This window comes from Canis aureus, chromosome 4 (genome assembly GCF_053574225.1).
Source record: "Canis aureus isolate CA01 chromosome 4, VMU_Caureus_v.1.0, whole genome shotgun sequence".
NCBI lineage: Eukaryota > Metazoa > Chordata > Mammalia > Carnivora > Canidae > Canis > Canis aureus.
In genome coordinates, this window is record NC_135614.1 from 10,465,186 (window position 1) to 10,480,177 (window position 14,992).

Below are 14,992 nucleotides of genomic sequence, written 5' to 3' on the forward strand. Positions count from 1 at the left end.
TCTGCCCCTACCCTCCCCCTGTCCCCTCCCCATGCAGGGGCACACTCTATCAGAAAAAAAAGTAAAATCTTTAAAAAAGAATGGAGAGGTGCTTAGCTGTCCCTCTGAGGCCTCTGGTGCCGCTTCTGGGGTGTGTAATGGCAGGCCTGACACCGGTCACTTTCTTGCCCACAGTGACCTTTCACTGAGAACTCAGTCTCTAACACCGACTGCCTCGGCCCCCTGTTCCTGTGCCCACATGCCTGGGGGGGAAACGACGGTGGCTCGTGGCAGCTGCAGCCCTGGCCCGGGAGGCAGGCACCCAGCCATCATCCTGTGGGGCGAGCCAACTGTCCCCATGTCACAGACCGGGTTAAATGACATTCCTCAGGTGACACAGGTAGTGAGTGGAAGCGCCATCTTTCCACTTTTTTTTTTTTAAGATTTTATTTTTATTTATTCATGAGAGACAGAGAGAGAGAGAGAGAGACGCAGAGACACAGGCAGAGGGAGAAGCAGGCTCCATACAGGGAGCCCAACGTGGGACTCGATCCCGGGTCTCCAGGATCACGCCCTGGGCTGCAGGCAGCGTTAAACTGCTGAGCCACCTGGGCTGCCCCATCTCTCCACTTCTGAGACCTCACCTTTCACTCACAAGAAGACTCCCGAGGCTTCTGGAAGTCTCTCCTCCAGGCCTCGGCAGGCCATCAACAGCCTTTCTCACCAGCCCGTCACCTGCCCCCTGCTCCTCAAAGTGCCCCCGTCCCAGCCCGACACACTGCAGCTCTGCAAGGGCCCCACGCTCCCCCTTAACCGCACTCTGACCCTGTCCTGTCTCAGCGCGGTCGTCTCCTGGAGGTCCCCTGTCCCCCGTGGGGCTGGGAGGAGCATGGATCAGGGGAGTCTCAGCTTCCCCGATGGTGAAATGGGGTTAATGACAGTGCGGCAGGCAGGCCAGTTATCTGGGGGGCGGTGCATTTATTCCAGGGTCAGGCAAGTCACAGCCAGGCTTCTTGGGGTCACCCCAGTACCTCCTTCCACTTGCCTTTCTTGCGTCCCCCCAGGCCTTACTCCCTGCCCTTAAACTTCTGTCCCCGATGGCACCCAAGGGTGGTGTCCGACAGGTGATACCCTCTGTCCCTTCCCATCCCACTCTCCCCGCAGCCTGTGGCGAGGAGCTCCGTGGAAGCAGGGAGTCCGGAGCTGCGGTCCACGCCAGGTGGGCTTGGACATGACGGTTTCCTGCATGAGGCCAAGCCCGGGTTAGTCAAGAAACACCTCCATCTCTCTTATCAAGGCACTTTTACAAAGTCCTTCTTCCGGGTCCCTGCTCACTGGGCAACCTTCTGCTCGCTGTAGTCCCATGTGGCTCCAATATGGAGAGAAGTTGGTCAGAAAATCCCAGGCCCCTTCCAGCTCACCTGTTATAGGTTTAGCCGGTGGTTGTTTTGGGGGCCCGTTGGCTCCCCTGCAGCTGCTCCTGGGCTCCCTTGCCCACCTGGCCAAGGCATTCATTAAATGCTGTTCTCAATATAAATGAAAATTCCATGACTATGAGTCTCTGGGTGCATGGCTCACATAAGTCCATCCTCAGGGGCACCTCTTCCCACTTGGTCTTCGGAATCGGGGTGAGCCCAGGTCCAGTGTCCATGTCAGACTCCCCTCTGCCTCACACCCCATTTTCAGGTGATGCTACAGCAAAGGGACAGACCCATTGAAGCTGGGGGATGGTTCAGGCACAGACAGGTCACGGATGTCATCTACACTGAGGTTCTTAGGATTCAGGGGTTCCAGAAACTTTGATGGGAAAAAAAATATTTTTTAAAAAAATAATTTTATTATTATTTTAAGATTTTATTTATTTATTCATGAGAGAGAGAGAGAGAGGCAGAGACACAGGCAGAGGGAGAAGAAGCAGGCTCCATGCAGGGAGCCCAACGTGGGACTCGACCCGGGGTCTCCAGGATCAGGCCCTGGGCTGAAGGCAGCACTAAACCGCTGAGCCACCCGGGCTGCCCAACATCTTTATTTTCACGAACCTCCAATTGAATATAAAACTGGGAACTCTTGTCACCATTTTAAAAAAAAAGATCACAGATATTTTCATAGAACATTAATTATCACAGATTTTTCAAAATACTGCTCATGCTCATCACGACTTTGAAATTACAGTAGCTATGAGATGTGAGGCCTTGTTATTTAATGCACTGAGAAGCACTTATTATAAAAATATTTTGATAATTGTGTCCTAGTCTAATTAGTCGTGTCTGTAATCCCAGGCCATGTGTGTTTCACTCATTTGAGCAGCTCAGAAGAAACCCCACGTTGCCAGCAGACATCAGACATCAGGAGACCTGGAAGCCGCCACCACAGAGGATGCCTCCGCCTGTCCACCTGCTTCCAGAATTCTTCCGGGGGTAGCAAACGTGGTGGCTGCCGTGGTGGCCCAGTGGGTGGCTGGCCCTCCCGGTCCTCCTCGCCAGCAGAACCCACGTCTGTGACCAAGGACAGTGGCCCCGGAGAGGACGACTGCTGGCCGTCTAAGCACCTGAGCGCCCGGTTCTGGGCTGCGGGCCCGAGAAGCCTGCGGGTGGGGGTGCTCAGTGGAAAGGAGAGGAAGGAAAGAAGGGAAAGGGAAAGGGAAGGAGAAAGGCAGGCAGGCAGGAGGGAGGCAGGGAGAGGGAGAGAAGGAAGGAGGGAAAGCAAGGAGGAGGGCAGGGGGAAGGGGAGCCAACCTGGACAGGCAGCCTGGGGGGTGGAGGGGGGCAGTCAGGCAGAAAGCCGTACTTTTTGTTCCGACAGGGTCGAGCCCCAGGACTGACCCGGAACCCTGTCACCTTTAGACTCCTCGTTATACAGGACAGTAAATGTCTCTTTTCATTCAGGCTGCATGTAACTGAGATTTCTTACCCTCGACTCCGAGCTCTCCAAGAGTCTCCTGCAATTCGAGAGCGACGTGACGGCTCATCCTGCAAGTTCATCAGCGAGCCCACAGGGGCCACTCGGAGGTCTCACGAGGCGGCCCCCGGAGGGCCACCCCCTCCCCCAGCCTGGGCTCCAACAGGACCGAGGAGGCCAGCGCCTTTTGGAGGCCGCCTTTATTCTCGTAACTGCGTTCAATGCGTTCAAGGTCGTCTGACCCCACCCCCACCCCAGGCCGCAGGTGTGACGTAGGGTGAGCACCACAACGGTCTATTTTGCAGCCCTGTCCCACTGACCCCAGGTCCCCAGGGGCTCAGGCAGGGGCTGCAGAGCCATCTCTCATTACTGTTTTGGGACGCTCTGGTCCTACAGTGTCTTGGAAACAATGTGTATCATCTGCAGCACACACGATACAGAAAATCAACTACCGACCCTTGTATTACCTTACCGGTAAACTGGTCAGGAATATTAGTAAGTTGGTCTAAGAAGGGAGTTTGCTTTTTTGCTTTTAGGGAGGTCCATGAACAGAAGAGATGATGAGATTTTATTTTTCTGGCGGAATATTTTTTAAGAGTGTGGAATGTACTGTAGAATCAAACAGCTGAGTCAGGTTACATGTTTTGTTATAATCAATGTTGCACATCTGACCCTCTCCAGCTCCAGTCCAGGGCTCACAGAGCTCCCTTCCCCCTGTATCAGCTGAAACTCCTTCCAGAGCATTCCAGAGCCCACACCTGACTCGACTACCCAGGCTCGTCTCTGCAAAGCCCCCACTCAGAGCCTGCAGAGCACCCTGTCTTCTTGCTTGGCATGGAACATTCCCTCCCCTCCTAAGTCTTCAGGACTGTCAGGGCAATACAGAGTTTCTCAACAAATACTGAATGAATAAACTTTTCCCTGATGCCAAAGCAGGAACCTCACACACACACACACACACACACACACACACACACACTCCTAGGGCTCTGAGGGACACTGCACAATTATGCTAAGATCTTTGTTTCTCAGATGGTAGGAAAACTGAGTTTTTGGTTGTCTCAGATAATGGGGAAAGAGGACGCAGAAATGTGGTCTCTGGAACATTAAGAAAAACTCATCTGGGCCAGCCTTTCCGGTGTGCCCCTCTCAGCACCCAGTCCCCATCCAAGAACAGGCCATTGTAGTGTTTTTGTGATGTACCTGCGGGGTATTTCAAAGGTAGGTATTTTCAAAGGCTGAGAATAAGGGGGAAGGGTCTCAGGCAGCCTCAGATGGCCCCGGAGAGCCCCAGAGAACTGGTAAACAAGCCTGTGGGTTTTATTTATTTTTTATTTTTTAAAGATTTTATTTATTTATTCTTGAAAGAGAGAGAGGCAGAGACACAGGCAGAGGGAGAAGCAGGCTCCATGCAGGGAGCCCGATGTGGGACTCGATCCGGGGTCTCCAGGATCAGGCCCTGGGCTGAAGGCGGCCCTAAACTGCTGAGCCACCTGGGCTGCCCGCCTGTGGGTTTTAAATACTATAAAAACTGTGAAAATGTTTGCCCCCTCGCCCCACCCCAATTCGGTGTGCAAGGCTCTGAGTGCCCAGGACTGACTCCAGGTGAGCACTCGGGAGTGGCGTGACCTTGAGCAGGTTAGCCCCTGCTCTTGAGGTTAAGGGCTTCAAGCCACAGCCTCTCAGGCCAGCTGTGAAAGGCACCCCATCACATCTTCTCTCAGGTTACCGCGAGCAGGACAACAGAACGAATCCCAGGGCTTGGCTCAGTGCCTGGCACATCATAAACACTCCACCGATGATAATGGTTATTAGTACAAATAAGAATAAACACCACAAGGGCGCAGCAGTACTAAGCAAATGCTTTTAAAAGTGTGCTAAGAAATGGTCATTGAGCAGGGTCCCCAAAGAAGACAGGCTGTTTCTCAGACATGAGTCACCCCCCTCCAGTAAAGCCCAAGAATGACCGCAGCCACCGCCAGAGAGCGTTATCTATAAAGTATCTTCTCTTTATTTAAGTTAAACAATTTTCAAGGATGGTTTCCATCTATAAAATGGACAAAGTACAAGCTCTGTACAGCAGTTCTTTTTTAAAAATCAACTGGAAAAAAAATTACCAAACTATATTTTGAATTTGCAAAACATACTCACAGATACCATCATTTTAGCTTTTATGAAGACATAAGAAAGACCATCAGAGAGAAGAGGACTAACTTCGCCACGCTTTGCTCAAAGGGCTCTTGGGAAAGAATCTGTATTTGTAAAAACGGGAGTGAGAGGGTGGGATCGTCCCGATGACTAAGAAATAATGCAACCACAGTAAGTCACTTTGGCACACTGTTGTCTTGTAAACATAGCCCACCTCCAGGGAGCCCTCCTGGCCCACCTCTACTCACGAGGCCCGCACGGCCGGCCACCTCTGCCACCCCCACCCGCTCAGGGACGGGGAACAGCCCCAGAACAGGGGGGGTGGGGGGATCCTGATGGTACAAGCTCGGTGAGAGTTCTGGGTGGGGTGGGGGCGTGTGGGGGAAGGATTCATCAACAACCTGACTCGAATTGGTTTTACATCAAAGCCAGATTTGTTTGCTAGCAACGGGTATTTTTTGCTAATGCCTGCAGGAGCTCACAGGTGACAGGGTCCGATGATGGAACCCAGGTGCTGGGGCAGAATCACCAGTACCGAGACTGGTTCCTGTCCCACCTGCCCTCAGCAGCCTCGCACAGGGAGCTGGCGCTGTCCCCAAGGGCCTACCTGCAGTCCCGACAGCCTCTGAAGACAGTGCAGAGGTCAGCCATCTGTGGCTTCCCTGTGCATTGTGAGCACATCTGGTTGCTTGACAGAGGGCAGGAAGACGCAGGATGGTGGCCCAGCCACGCCTCTGTACCTAAGCCCAGTGTCCCAGGGCAAACACATGGGGCTTTTGCAGTGGAGGAAGAAAGACCAATAGTGTCCCCTTTCCTAGAAGAAAGGGACAGGGAAGAGAGTGGCACTTTGCAGAGTGTCAACCCAGCAGAATCTTCTAGGGCCACTTCTCACTCTGTGACCTCCAGGCCCTCCCCAAAGGGGCCTGAGGATGTGCATGTCTGACGCATGCCCCCCACGCAGCAGCTGTGGGTGGTCCCGGGGTGGCCTCTCTGATGCTGGGCATACGTGCGGGAGGGGTGGGTGAAGGCAGTGAGGGGAGAAGGCAGGAGGGAGCCATTCTGTAGGGGGCCAAGGGGGCTCTGCAGGCACCTTCCTGGGCATCCCTTCCTGCTACAGCTTTTAGTTCCTAACTGTCTTGTGGTTTATACGGACCCCTGCTTCCTAAAGCACAAGCCTCCTGTTTTGTGCCTGGAATCCTCCACGTCAACTGATTAGGCATCGTCTGGTGTCCCCCTCTCCTAACTCCGGGGCCCCATGACCAAAAGCAGGCACACAGGTCTGGGAGGGACAGTGTGGGCAGGCCAGATTCAGGCCGTCTTGCCAGCTCATGGGACACTCACGATTAGCCCGATGCCCGTCTAGGACAGCTTCCTACCCTCACCTATTGGAAGCTGTGGGGCTGGGTTCTTGTTTTTTTGCTTTTTCCCTAAGAGAAAAAAAATCTAATTTTAAAAGACCCAAAGTAATGTTTGTCAAAATAAGTAACCCATCCAGGTTTACAGATACCGAGGGCACAACAATGGATTCCGACACTTAGCAGCGACTCCCAAGCTGAAGCCCCCAGGGGCCCCGCAGCACCTGCTCACTGATGGGGCTCCCAGGGCCCGGTCCCCGTCCTTCCGGCTGTGAACTGCTTTGTGGGGAACTGACACGATGAGGACAACCTACAGAAACCATAAGGAACTGACCGTACATTCTTTCCTTATATATATTTATACTTAGTGTCCCACCATAGAAAAGTTCATATTCAAACAGAGCAAGTACATCACGTGGAAGAGGGGGCTGTGCTGGGAAGACAGCGGGGACGGAGGAGCGGGACGGGGGAAGAACAGAAATCTGCAAAATGACACGGTTCGGCGTCGTGGAAACCAGACGGGATTTCGATGGGATCGAAAATGGAGATTTCAAGAGTTCTCCTCGTGGTGACGTCGCAACTACACTCCCTGCCCCCTCCCCGCCCCTGCCCCCCTGCCCCCGCTGGTACGTGTTCGTGTTCGGCGGCTCCTCGGGCCCTCCCAGGGATCGCTGGGGCTTCGGTGGCGGCGGCGGCGGCCCTCGCTGCCTCCCACGGGACGAGGAGCGCGGTGTCCACCCGGGCCCTGGGCCTCGTGCAAGTTCTCCGACTTTCAGACCATGATGGAATACTGAGGTATATAGTTTCGCAGAAAGTTCAAGAAACATAATCAATAAGGTGATCACCCCACTCGGCCTGCTGCTGTGGGCGCCGGGCCGGCTCGGCCTCGGGGCGCTCCTAGGGCTGCAGGTTGAGCGTGAACTTCCACTGCTGGGACAGGGCGGGGCCGCACACCTCCACGCTCAGGCCCCCGTTCTTGGCCGCGCGGCTGTCCAGGCACAGGTTGCTGCCCACGTGCCGCAGCTTGGAGTTGCCCTCGATCTGCTCCCATTTCTGCAGGAGACAGGACAGTCAGTGCCTTACGATCAGAGCCCACACCAAACACCAAACAGCCCACACGAAACACATCGTTTGCAGGGTCTTCTAGCTACGTTACAGACAGACAAACAAAAAAATCCAAGTATTTTTTTGGGGGTGAGGTGGGGGTGGAATCTCTGATCATAATGGAGGAATTACCAACTGTCCCAAGACAAAGCAGCCCAGGGGTGGTTCAGCATCCAGGAAGGAAACCTACGCTCTCTGCCTTGGTCTGCAACTCAAAACCTCTGTGCTGGGCCTGCTGAGGATGGCTTCTCCCACCCCACCACCCCCCTTCCCTGGCTGTCCCCGCAGCCAAGGACCAGTGCTCTGGACACCTGGCCATTCTGAGTGATTAACGCAAGGACCTGAGGTAGGGAGCTTCCAGTAGGGAATTTGCATTCATCCACAAGAAGGCCTCCTCTGAGGATATTTCACCATAAAGAAGGAGCCCCAAGAAGCTGAGCCAGAAAGAGGACCCCAATCCCACCCCTGGCTACGGAAGGTAGCCCTGCCCAGAGGCCGTGGCCTGGGCACCTCCGTGCTCCCACTGAGGGCCTTATGCGCAATTAAAGCAGGGGAATGGGTACGAGATGCTTGAGTGGACAGGATGTCATGCTGAAGGACCCGTTTCTAATAATGTCTGTTTTCTCTACTAGTCTGTGAGCTCTTCAATGGGGGTGTGACAAACCTGTCTCAGCCACTCCAAGGGCCCCCAGTGCTCTGCATGGCAGGGACCAAGCAATACTTGCTGAGTTCCAAATGTGACACTTGCGTGCTTTTTTTTTTTCTTTCTTTTTCTTTTCAAATATTTTATTTATTTATTCATGAGAGACACACAGAGAGAGGCAGAAACACAGGCAGAGGGAGAAGCAGGCTCCCTGTGGGGAGCCCAATGCGGGACACTATCTCAGGACCCCAGGATCACAACCTGAGCTGAAGGCAGACGCTCAACCACTGAGCCACCCAGGTGCCCCTCAAATGTGATACTTGTAAAGCACAGGGTGTAGCATCTTCTTATTTGAGTGTGTACATCCTCCCTCCACCAAGACCAACCCACTAACCTCAAACAACCAGCTAACCAAACTCAACCAGTCAACCAACCAGCCAACTCACCAATCAACTAATCAACCAACCAAACAAGAAAGAAAACAGCCCACAGGCTAGCCTAAAAGAAATCTGAGGTCCCCTCACCTTGTTGTTTACCCCTACGTAAAAATTTCTAATGTTTGTTCTTTAAAAGAAAAAACGATCACACTTTTTTTCCCCCAAAAGCTCTCCCTTCATTAATATAGTCTGTGATTCTAATTAATTTTTTACGCTGTGTGCACTAAAGCTCCTTTCCGTATTTTTGCAAATCCTTTTGACACCGTGGAATTGAATTCTCTTCCTCCTGCCTCCCCTTCCCCTCTGACTCTGCAAATGCACACACAACACGAACACACAGACGTGCCTGGAAACCAAATAGCCCAACTGACAAGACGGTGTAGTTTCAAGATAAAATTAGCGGAGGAGCCTCCTCTCAGAGGGCAAATGGATGAGGTGGGGAAAGAGGTAGAGCGAGGCAGACAGGAACCCAGCACCTCCAGGACTGGCTTGTGCACAAGAAGAGGATGCTAAGATGTATCAAGGCCCCTATGATACTCACACCATCTCTAACCTGGAGTTTCTGCCAACAGTGAAATTCAGTGCAATCAGATGAGCAGTGGGGAGGTCACAGCTACCTGCCCATCATGGCCTCCTTTCTGGCTCCCTGGCTGTCAATCATCCCTCCATTGTCATGTAAAGTGTGTATGCGCTGCCAACATCCCGGTGTCACTCTGAGCGGCCAGAAATCAGGCTTGACAAAGAATGTGGAATGAATGGAATCTGATTCCCTTCTCTGGAGGGGCTGTGCCTGTCATGTGTCAAAGCTTCAGCTAAATGAGAGGTCTTTAAAAAAAATAACCCAACTCCAGCTCTGTCTCTGGAAGGGAGTGTCGTCAGCCCAGAATCATGGGTCAGATTTCTAGGACATGGAGGCTCTAGCGAAAGAGCCCCCACACGGCTCTCCACTGGGTGAAATCTCGGGGTCAGACAAGCTGTTTGCAGGACATTTCCAGCCCATGGTGTGAGCCTTGGGGGCATCATTATGCTTTCCAAGACTTGGGAGTCGCACCAGGAACAGCTGTTAGCTCTGAAATTAGGTGAGGTCCTACTGAACTCCTCCAGATGTTAAGCATCCATCAGAAGCCAGGCTGGGGTTCTGCAGCATGGGGAATGAGGGGCACCCCGCAAGCAGGCCAGGGATGGACAGATGCAAGCATTTCCCTGGCAACTGGGATTAGGCAAGGGACCTGGTCCTGGCAGGTGACATCGGAGAGATGCGCTGACTCTATGGGTCTCAGCCTCCTCTTTTGTGAAATCTGTGTTGGACTAGAAGCCCACTGAGGCTCCTGGCTCTGGAAGGCTCCATGTCTCAGTTTCCCTACACCCACCTATCTCATATAAAAAGGGATTGTACAAAGACAAGACAGGGCTCCATGTGTTGGCACATTGGAAGTTCCTCTCGTTGGCTGCATCTCTATTTCTGACACTAGTCGTTACCCCATGGCTCAAGAAAAGGCATGTCTCCAAGCTACCACCAGGGAGCATGTCAGAGAAAATCAGCTTCAAAGGTTAAAAACAATCTGAACTGTTTGGAAAAAGTAATATATTCAGATAGACACTTAGAAGAGTATGTGTGTGTGTAGAAGGTCTCATCAATTCGACCTTACTCGTTTAGCATTTTTAGAAACTTAAAAAGTAAAAATATTTAATGGATAAATAGGAACATGCAACTGTTCTTTAAAATATCTGGTGGCGTGGGAAGAATGAGAATGTCATCAGAAATAAGCAACATCAGACAGCTGACTTGAGAAATAAAGGTGTGTGTGTGTGTGTGTGTGTGTGTGTGTGTGTGTGTTTAAAGGTGTGTTTATAGGCCTTTTCTTCAGGGCTGTGGGTTTACTAGCACACCAAAATGAAACAGAATGAAAGCACCTCCCCCTTTGGTGACGTTGTTACAAACCTCACTTTGTTTCCTAGTACTTATCTGCAGGTCAGTGTTTCACTAACTTCTCGGTGGGCTCTGAGCCTGGACTGTGTTCTCCACGTGGCGTGGCTGGCCACTGCTGCACACCCTGCCCAGTCCTTCCGGCTGTCCCTCTCTACTCCCTGGCCTGAGGTCTGTGCCTCCACATGTGGGGGTCTGAGGAGCCAGAAAGTGATGGGGTTCCAGTCATCACAGCCAGCACTCAGACATACACACGCACAGCCACCAGCACCCACCTCTCTCCCGGGCTCACTGACATCACCAGACAAATCTCTCAGGAGGCCCACATACAAGAGGCTGTGACAAAGATGCTTCTGAAAAAGGGACCAGCAGCACTGCTCACCTGGCACGGCACAGGGAACAGGAAATGACCTGTACGTCGGGAGCCCCTACTGCAGTGCCCAGCCTAGGGAAGGTGTTTATAGACCTTCTCAGGAGCTGGACATACAGATACAGCCCCTTCCTTTTCAATCTGGTTAGAGGGTGAGGCACAAATATAAAGGGATTAAGCAAGAAGTTATGGAAAGGGGTGCCTGAGTGGCTCGATCAGTGGGGTCTCTGACTCTTGATTTTGGCTTGAGTCACGATCCTGTGGTCCTGGGACCAAGCCCCATGTTGGGCTCTATGCTCAGCAGGGTGTCTGCTTAGGGTTTCTCTCTCTCCCTTTCTCTCGCCTCTCCTGTTGCTTTTTGCACTCTCTCTCTCGCTTTAAAATAAATGTTAAAAAAAAAAAGTTATGGAAAGACATAACCTGGGATGGGTGAACTCAAGGTGGAGCAGCTCAGAGGAGGCAGAGGGCAGAAGGCATGCTGCCCAGAGCCTGTGCACCTGGGAGACAGGGAAGCCTCCTGAGCCCTCGCACCCCACACCTTGCATACAAACACCCCACGTTCACCCAGCATGGGATTCAGGGAGTGCTTGCTAATGCCAGGAGCTCCCCAGCAGGGTGGGAGACGGTGGAGAGCAGGGGCGAGCTCTGACAGGGCGGCTGGACATCGCTAACCAGGGCAGGCAATCTACTTGGGGTGCGCGCTGCCGCCGAGGTCATGGAGGGTGCGCAGGAAGGCCGGGCCCAGGCGTGCAGGCGCCCTACCTGTCTGGTGTCATTCTCTCGGCAGCCCTGCAGCTTTATGACTGAGCCGGGCGCCCGGTCCACCACCGTCAGGCACAAGTCCATGTGCTTCACCGACTTCTCCTTTGTCAAGGCCCATTCCTGGAACATAAAACAGGAGGTCAGGGACATGCCACATGCAGGGCTCGGAAGTGACGGGGCCCTGAGAGGGAACCGGCCATGCTGCGGAGTGCAGATCCGGACGGAGCTCCTGAGCCAATGGTGCCCCCGACACATGACCTTCTGCCAAAGGGCAAAGCCACAACTGGCACCTCCCAGCGTACCACTGGGTTGACTGGCTGATGTGGCAAAAGGGCTTTGAGAACATGAGTAACTAAGACAAACAGTATCCATGATTTTAGCCCCAGACACAAAGCGAAGTGCTACATCCAGCTTTCTACCACGGAAGGTGAGCTGGAAACAGGGAGGCTTGTGCATGGTTCCCATGGGATGGACAGTTCAGGGCCAACTTTTCCATCCACACTATTTTGCAAAGACCCTGTCCCCCAGCAGGTGTGGTTTGGAAACCACCTTTGTGAACGTGGATTGTAACATATGAACACGATAAATTATACATGGTCTATTTAAGCAAAATACATGATGTGCAGCCTCACCACTGAGCCATGAGTTGAATTGCTGATGCTCACGAAGGTCTGAGATCCCTAGGGATGGATCTGTATATTTACACACACACCTCTCACAGCTAACACCGCGCACCTATGTGTTGGGTACCACTGCACGCTCCAGGAGAGGGGCTTCTATTACCCTCACTTTACAGATTGGAACACCAAGCCAGAGGATGCTAAAATAATTTGCTCATGATTTTTACAAATAGAAACACACACACACACACACACACACACACACACACACACACCCCTTAAGGGCTGAGAGTACAACCATTTATTCTGAGTGCTAATTAAGACTGTCTAAAAGGGCAAGAGGCCAGAGAATGGAGAGGATGGGTGAGCGTGGCCCCAGGCAGAAGGTTCTGGGCAGGGCCACGAGTGTGACAAGAGGAGGGATTTCCGACCTTCACTGTAGGATCTGACCTCTCCAAGGAGGCGATACCCAAGTGAGACCTCGGGATCCAGAAGCAGCCAGGCATCTTCCAACCCAGAATAGCACTGGGACACACTCCTACCACCGCATCCCCCTCTGCTATCTGTGCAGGAAAACTGCTACGACTGAGCCATTCTTCCAGTAACAGTACAGTGCTCCCTGCAGGCCTCGGGCACTCCCAGGCCTGGGTCTGGGGCAGTGAAGGACCTCACACCAGGCTGGCTCTCCAGCGGAAGAATGACTAACTCATGAATACATTTATATATAACTTTAGGTGCTATTAAGTGCTATAGAGAGATTACTTTTCTTTTTTTCTGTTTTCAGGGGATGGAGATAAGGGAGGGAAAAATGATCTTTTCATTCATTCATTCACTCATTCATTGATTTATAAATGATCTTTTAAAGAGGCTTCCCTATTCGGTACTTCGGTCACCTTGGAACAAACGGTCTGTCCCAGACAGGCAGCCCACCTAGGAAATGGAAGCCTGTTCCCAGCTTCCTTCTCTCCTACAGGGAGGCAGACTGGAGCCAGTCCCCTCACCTTCCTTGGCTTCAATGTTTTCACTTTTATTGAGTGTTTCTCAAAGTGTGCTCCAGGAGGGATTCTATGAAAAGCTAGTTTCAGGTCAAATAAGTTTGGGAAACAGTTTGGGCCATGTTTCTTTCATGTTTCTTTTTGCAAAGTCACAAAGAAGCTCTTAAAGGCTCTGGAAGCCTGAGAATAGAAGAACCTGCTTAGGCTGTTTTCCTTAGTGTCTTTCAAACTTCAGAGCACAGAGCCCTGTTCCCACCTGTCCCCATCAGCAGCTCCTGGCAGTGAGCACTGCAGAGCATTCTCCGGGAAGGGCCACAAGCCTCCCCCGAGGGTTGATTCCAACCTTGCATGCTGTCCTTGCATGCTGTCGCTCCTCAGCCAGGGCTTCCGAAGGGCCAACAGGTCCTCAGCATCACCTGTGCTTCAGGGCAGCATTCAGGGCCAAAAGGTCCTAGGAAGGAGCGCCTGCACCCCGCCTTTCATTCATTCATCATGCCCCCACTCGTGGGTAAGATTCTAGATACTTCTTTGGAAGCAAGTGTTGAACGATGTTGGAAGGGTTGCAGATACCCAGTGAAAGCTCACGTATGGATGTTTCTACCACCTTCTTGCTATTGTGTGCTTAATTATTTTAAAGCAGACTTTACACTGAATTCCAGAAAACCTAATTCAGCTGTGCAAACAACAGAGCTGGCTGCCACTTTGTTCTTCTGTTGCATTTCAATGATCTGAATTTGTAAAATAAAGTTCATAAATATTTAAGAATTGCTTTTTTGAGCTGCCACTCTTAAAAAAGCACGGCCATTAATTTTCCCATTTCCTGTGTGTCTGCTGAGGCTCAACCAGAAACCAGATAACAAACCTTACTCGTCCAGAGCATGGGATCCTGTTTTCAGTTAGGAAATATTATTTATCCTCTCATTCCTCACCCGTGTGGCACACCACTCAAAAAAGCATCGCTTTCCATCAGTTCAGATGGGACTTACTCATGGCAGGGTTATGAGTCGGGACATCTGCAAGTGGCAAGCGTGAGCTCTGGCTTCCTGCTGCCTCCAGAACCACGCTTCCCCATATGGTGGCCACTATTGACCTTGATTAAGTCAAACAGAATGAACACCTGACATCCTCAGCCACACCCTGAGGGCTCTGTAGCCACATGTGGTTGGTGGGAACTATATAGGATGGTGTACATCTAGAACATTCTCATCATACAAAGCACAACTGGGTGGTGCTGCTCTAGAAGGCAGCTCTCTGGGCCACAGGCTGGTCCAGGAGGAGGGTGTTCCCAGGTTGTAGATGACCGTACACTACGTTGTCATGCTGCCTGTCACCCACTCATGTGGTCTCTCCTTCTAGAAAACTCTTATTGTGCAGCTGCTTGTTTAGGGTCACCCACCTCGGGAGCCATCACAAACCCCCATGCTCTGCTACCCCAGGCCTGTGAAATCAGGCTTTCTGGGCAGGAGACCCATCCCCAGAATTTCCTAATAAGCTCTTGGGGTGATTCCAGCACAAAATCATGGGAGGAATGCTCAGATCAAGTAGAAACCTGCTCCCTGGACAGGCAGGGCTATGTCCTCCTGTCTAGGATCTCCGAGGGCACCACACCTAGCCCAGTGGGCACTCAGCAGATACCTGCTGGAAGGAAGGAAAGCCCCGCTCTGCCCCACATCATTGTGAGAACAGCAACGGTCTCATAACAGAAGGGGAAAATAGTGGGAACGGAGTGCTCTGCACCTGCTGTCATGTCTGTT

General features: G+C 52.1%; 1 protein-coding gene across 3 annotated transcripts in view; it reads right to left on the minus strand.

Annotated features, from left to right (window-relative positions):
- Positions 1 to 4,865: 4,865 nt before the first annotated feature.
- GALNT2 (polypeptide N-acetylgalactosaminyltransferase 2) overlaps positions 4,866 to 14,992 on the minus strand; it is a 190,213-nt gene continuing 180,086 nt past the window's right edge. For all 3 annotated transcript variants that reach the window (XM_077894546.1, XM_077894547.1, XM_077894548.1), the window contains exons 15-16: positions 11,624 to 11,743; positions 4,866 to 7,433 (exon numbers count right to left, since the gene is read on the minus strand). In XM_077894546.1, the coding sequence (XP_077750672.1) occupies positions 7,278 to 7,433; positions 11,624 to 11,743 (276 nt within the window). In that variant the 3' untranslated portion in view covers positions 4,866 to 7,277. The remainder of the gene's footprint in view (positions 7,434 to 11,623; positions 11,744 to 14,992) is intronic.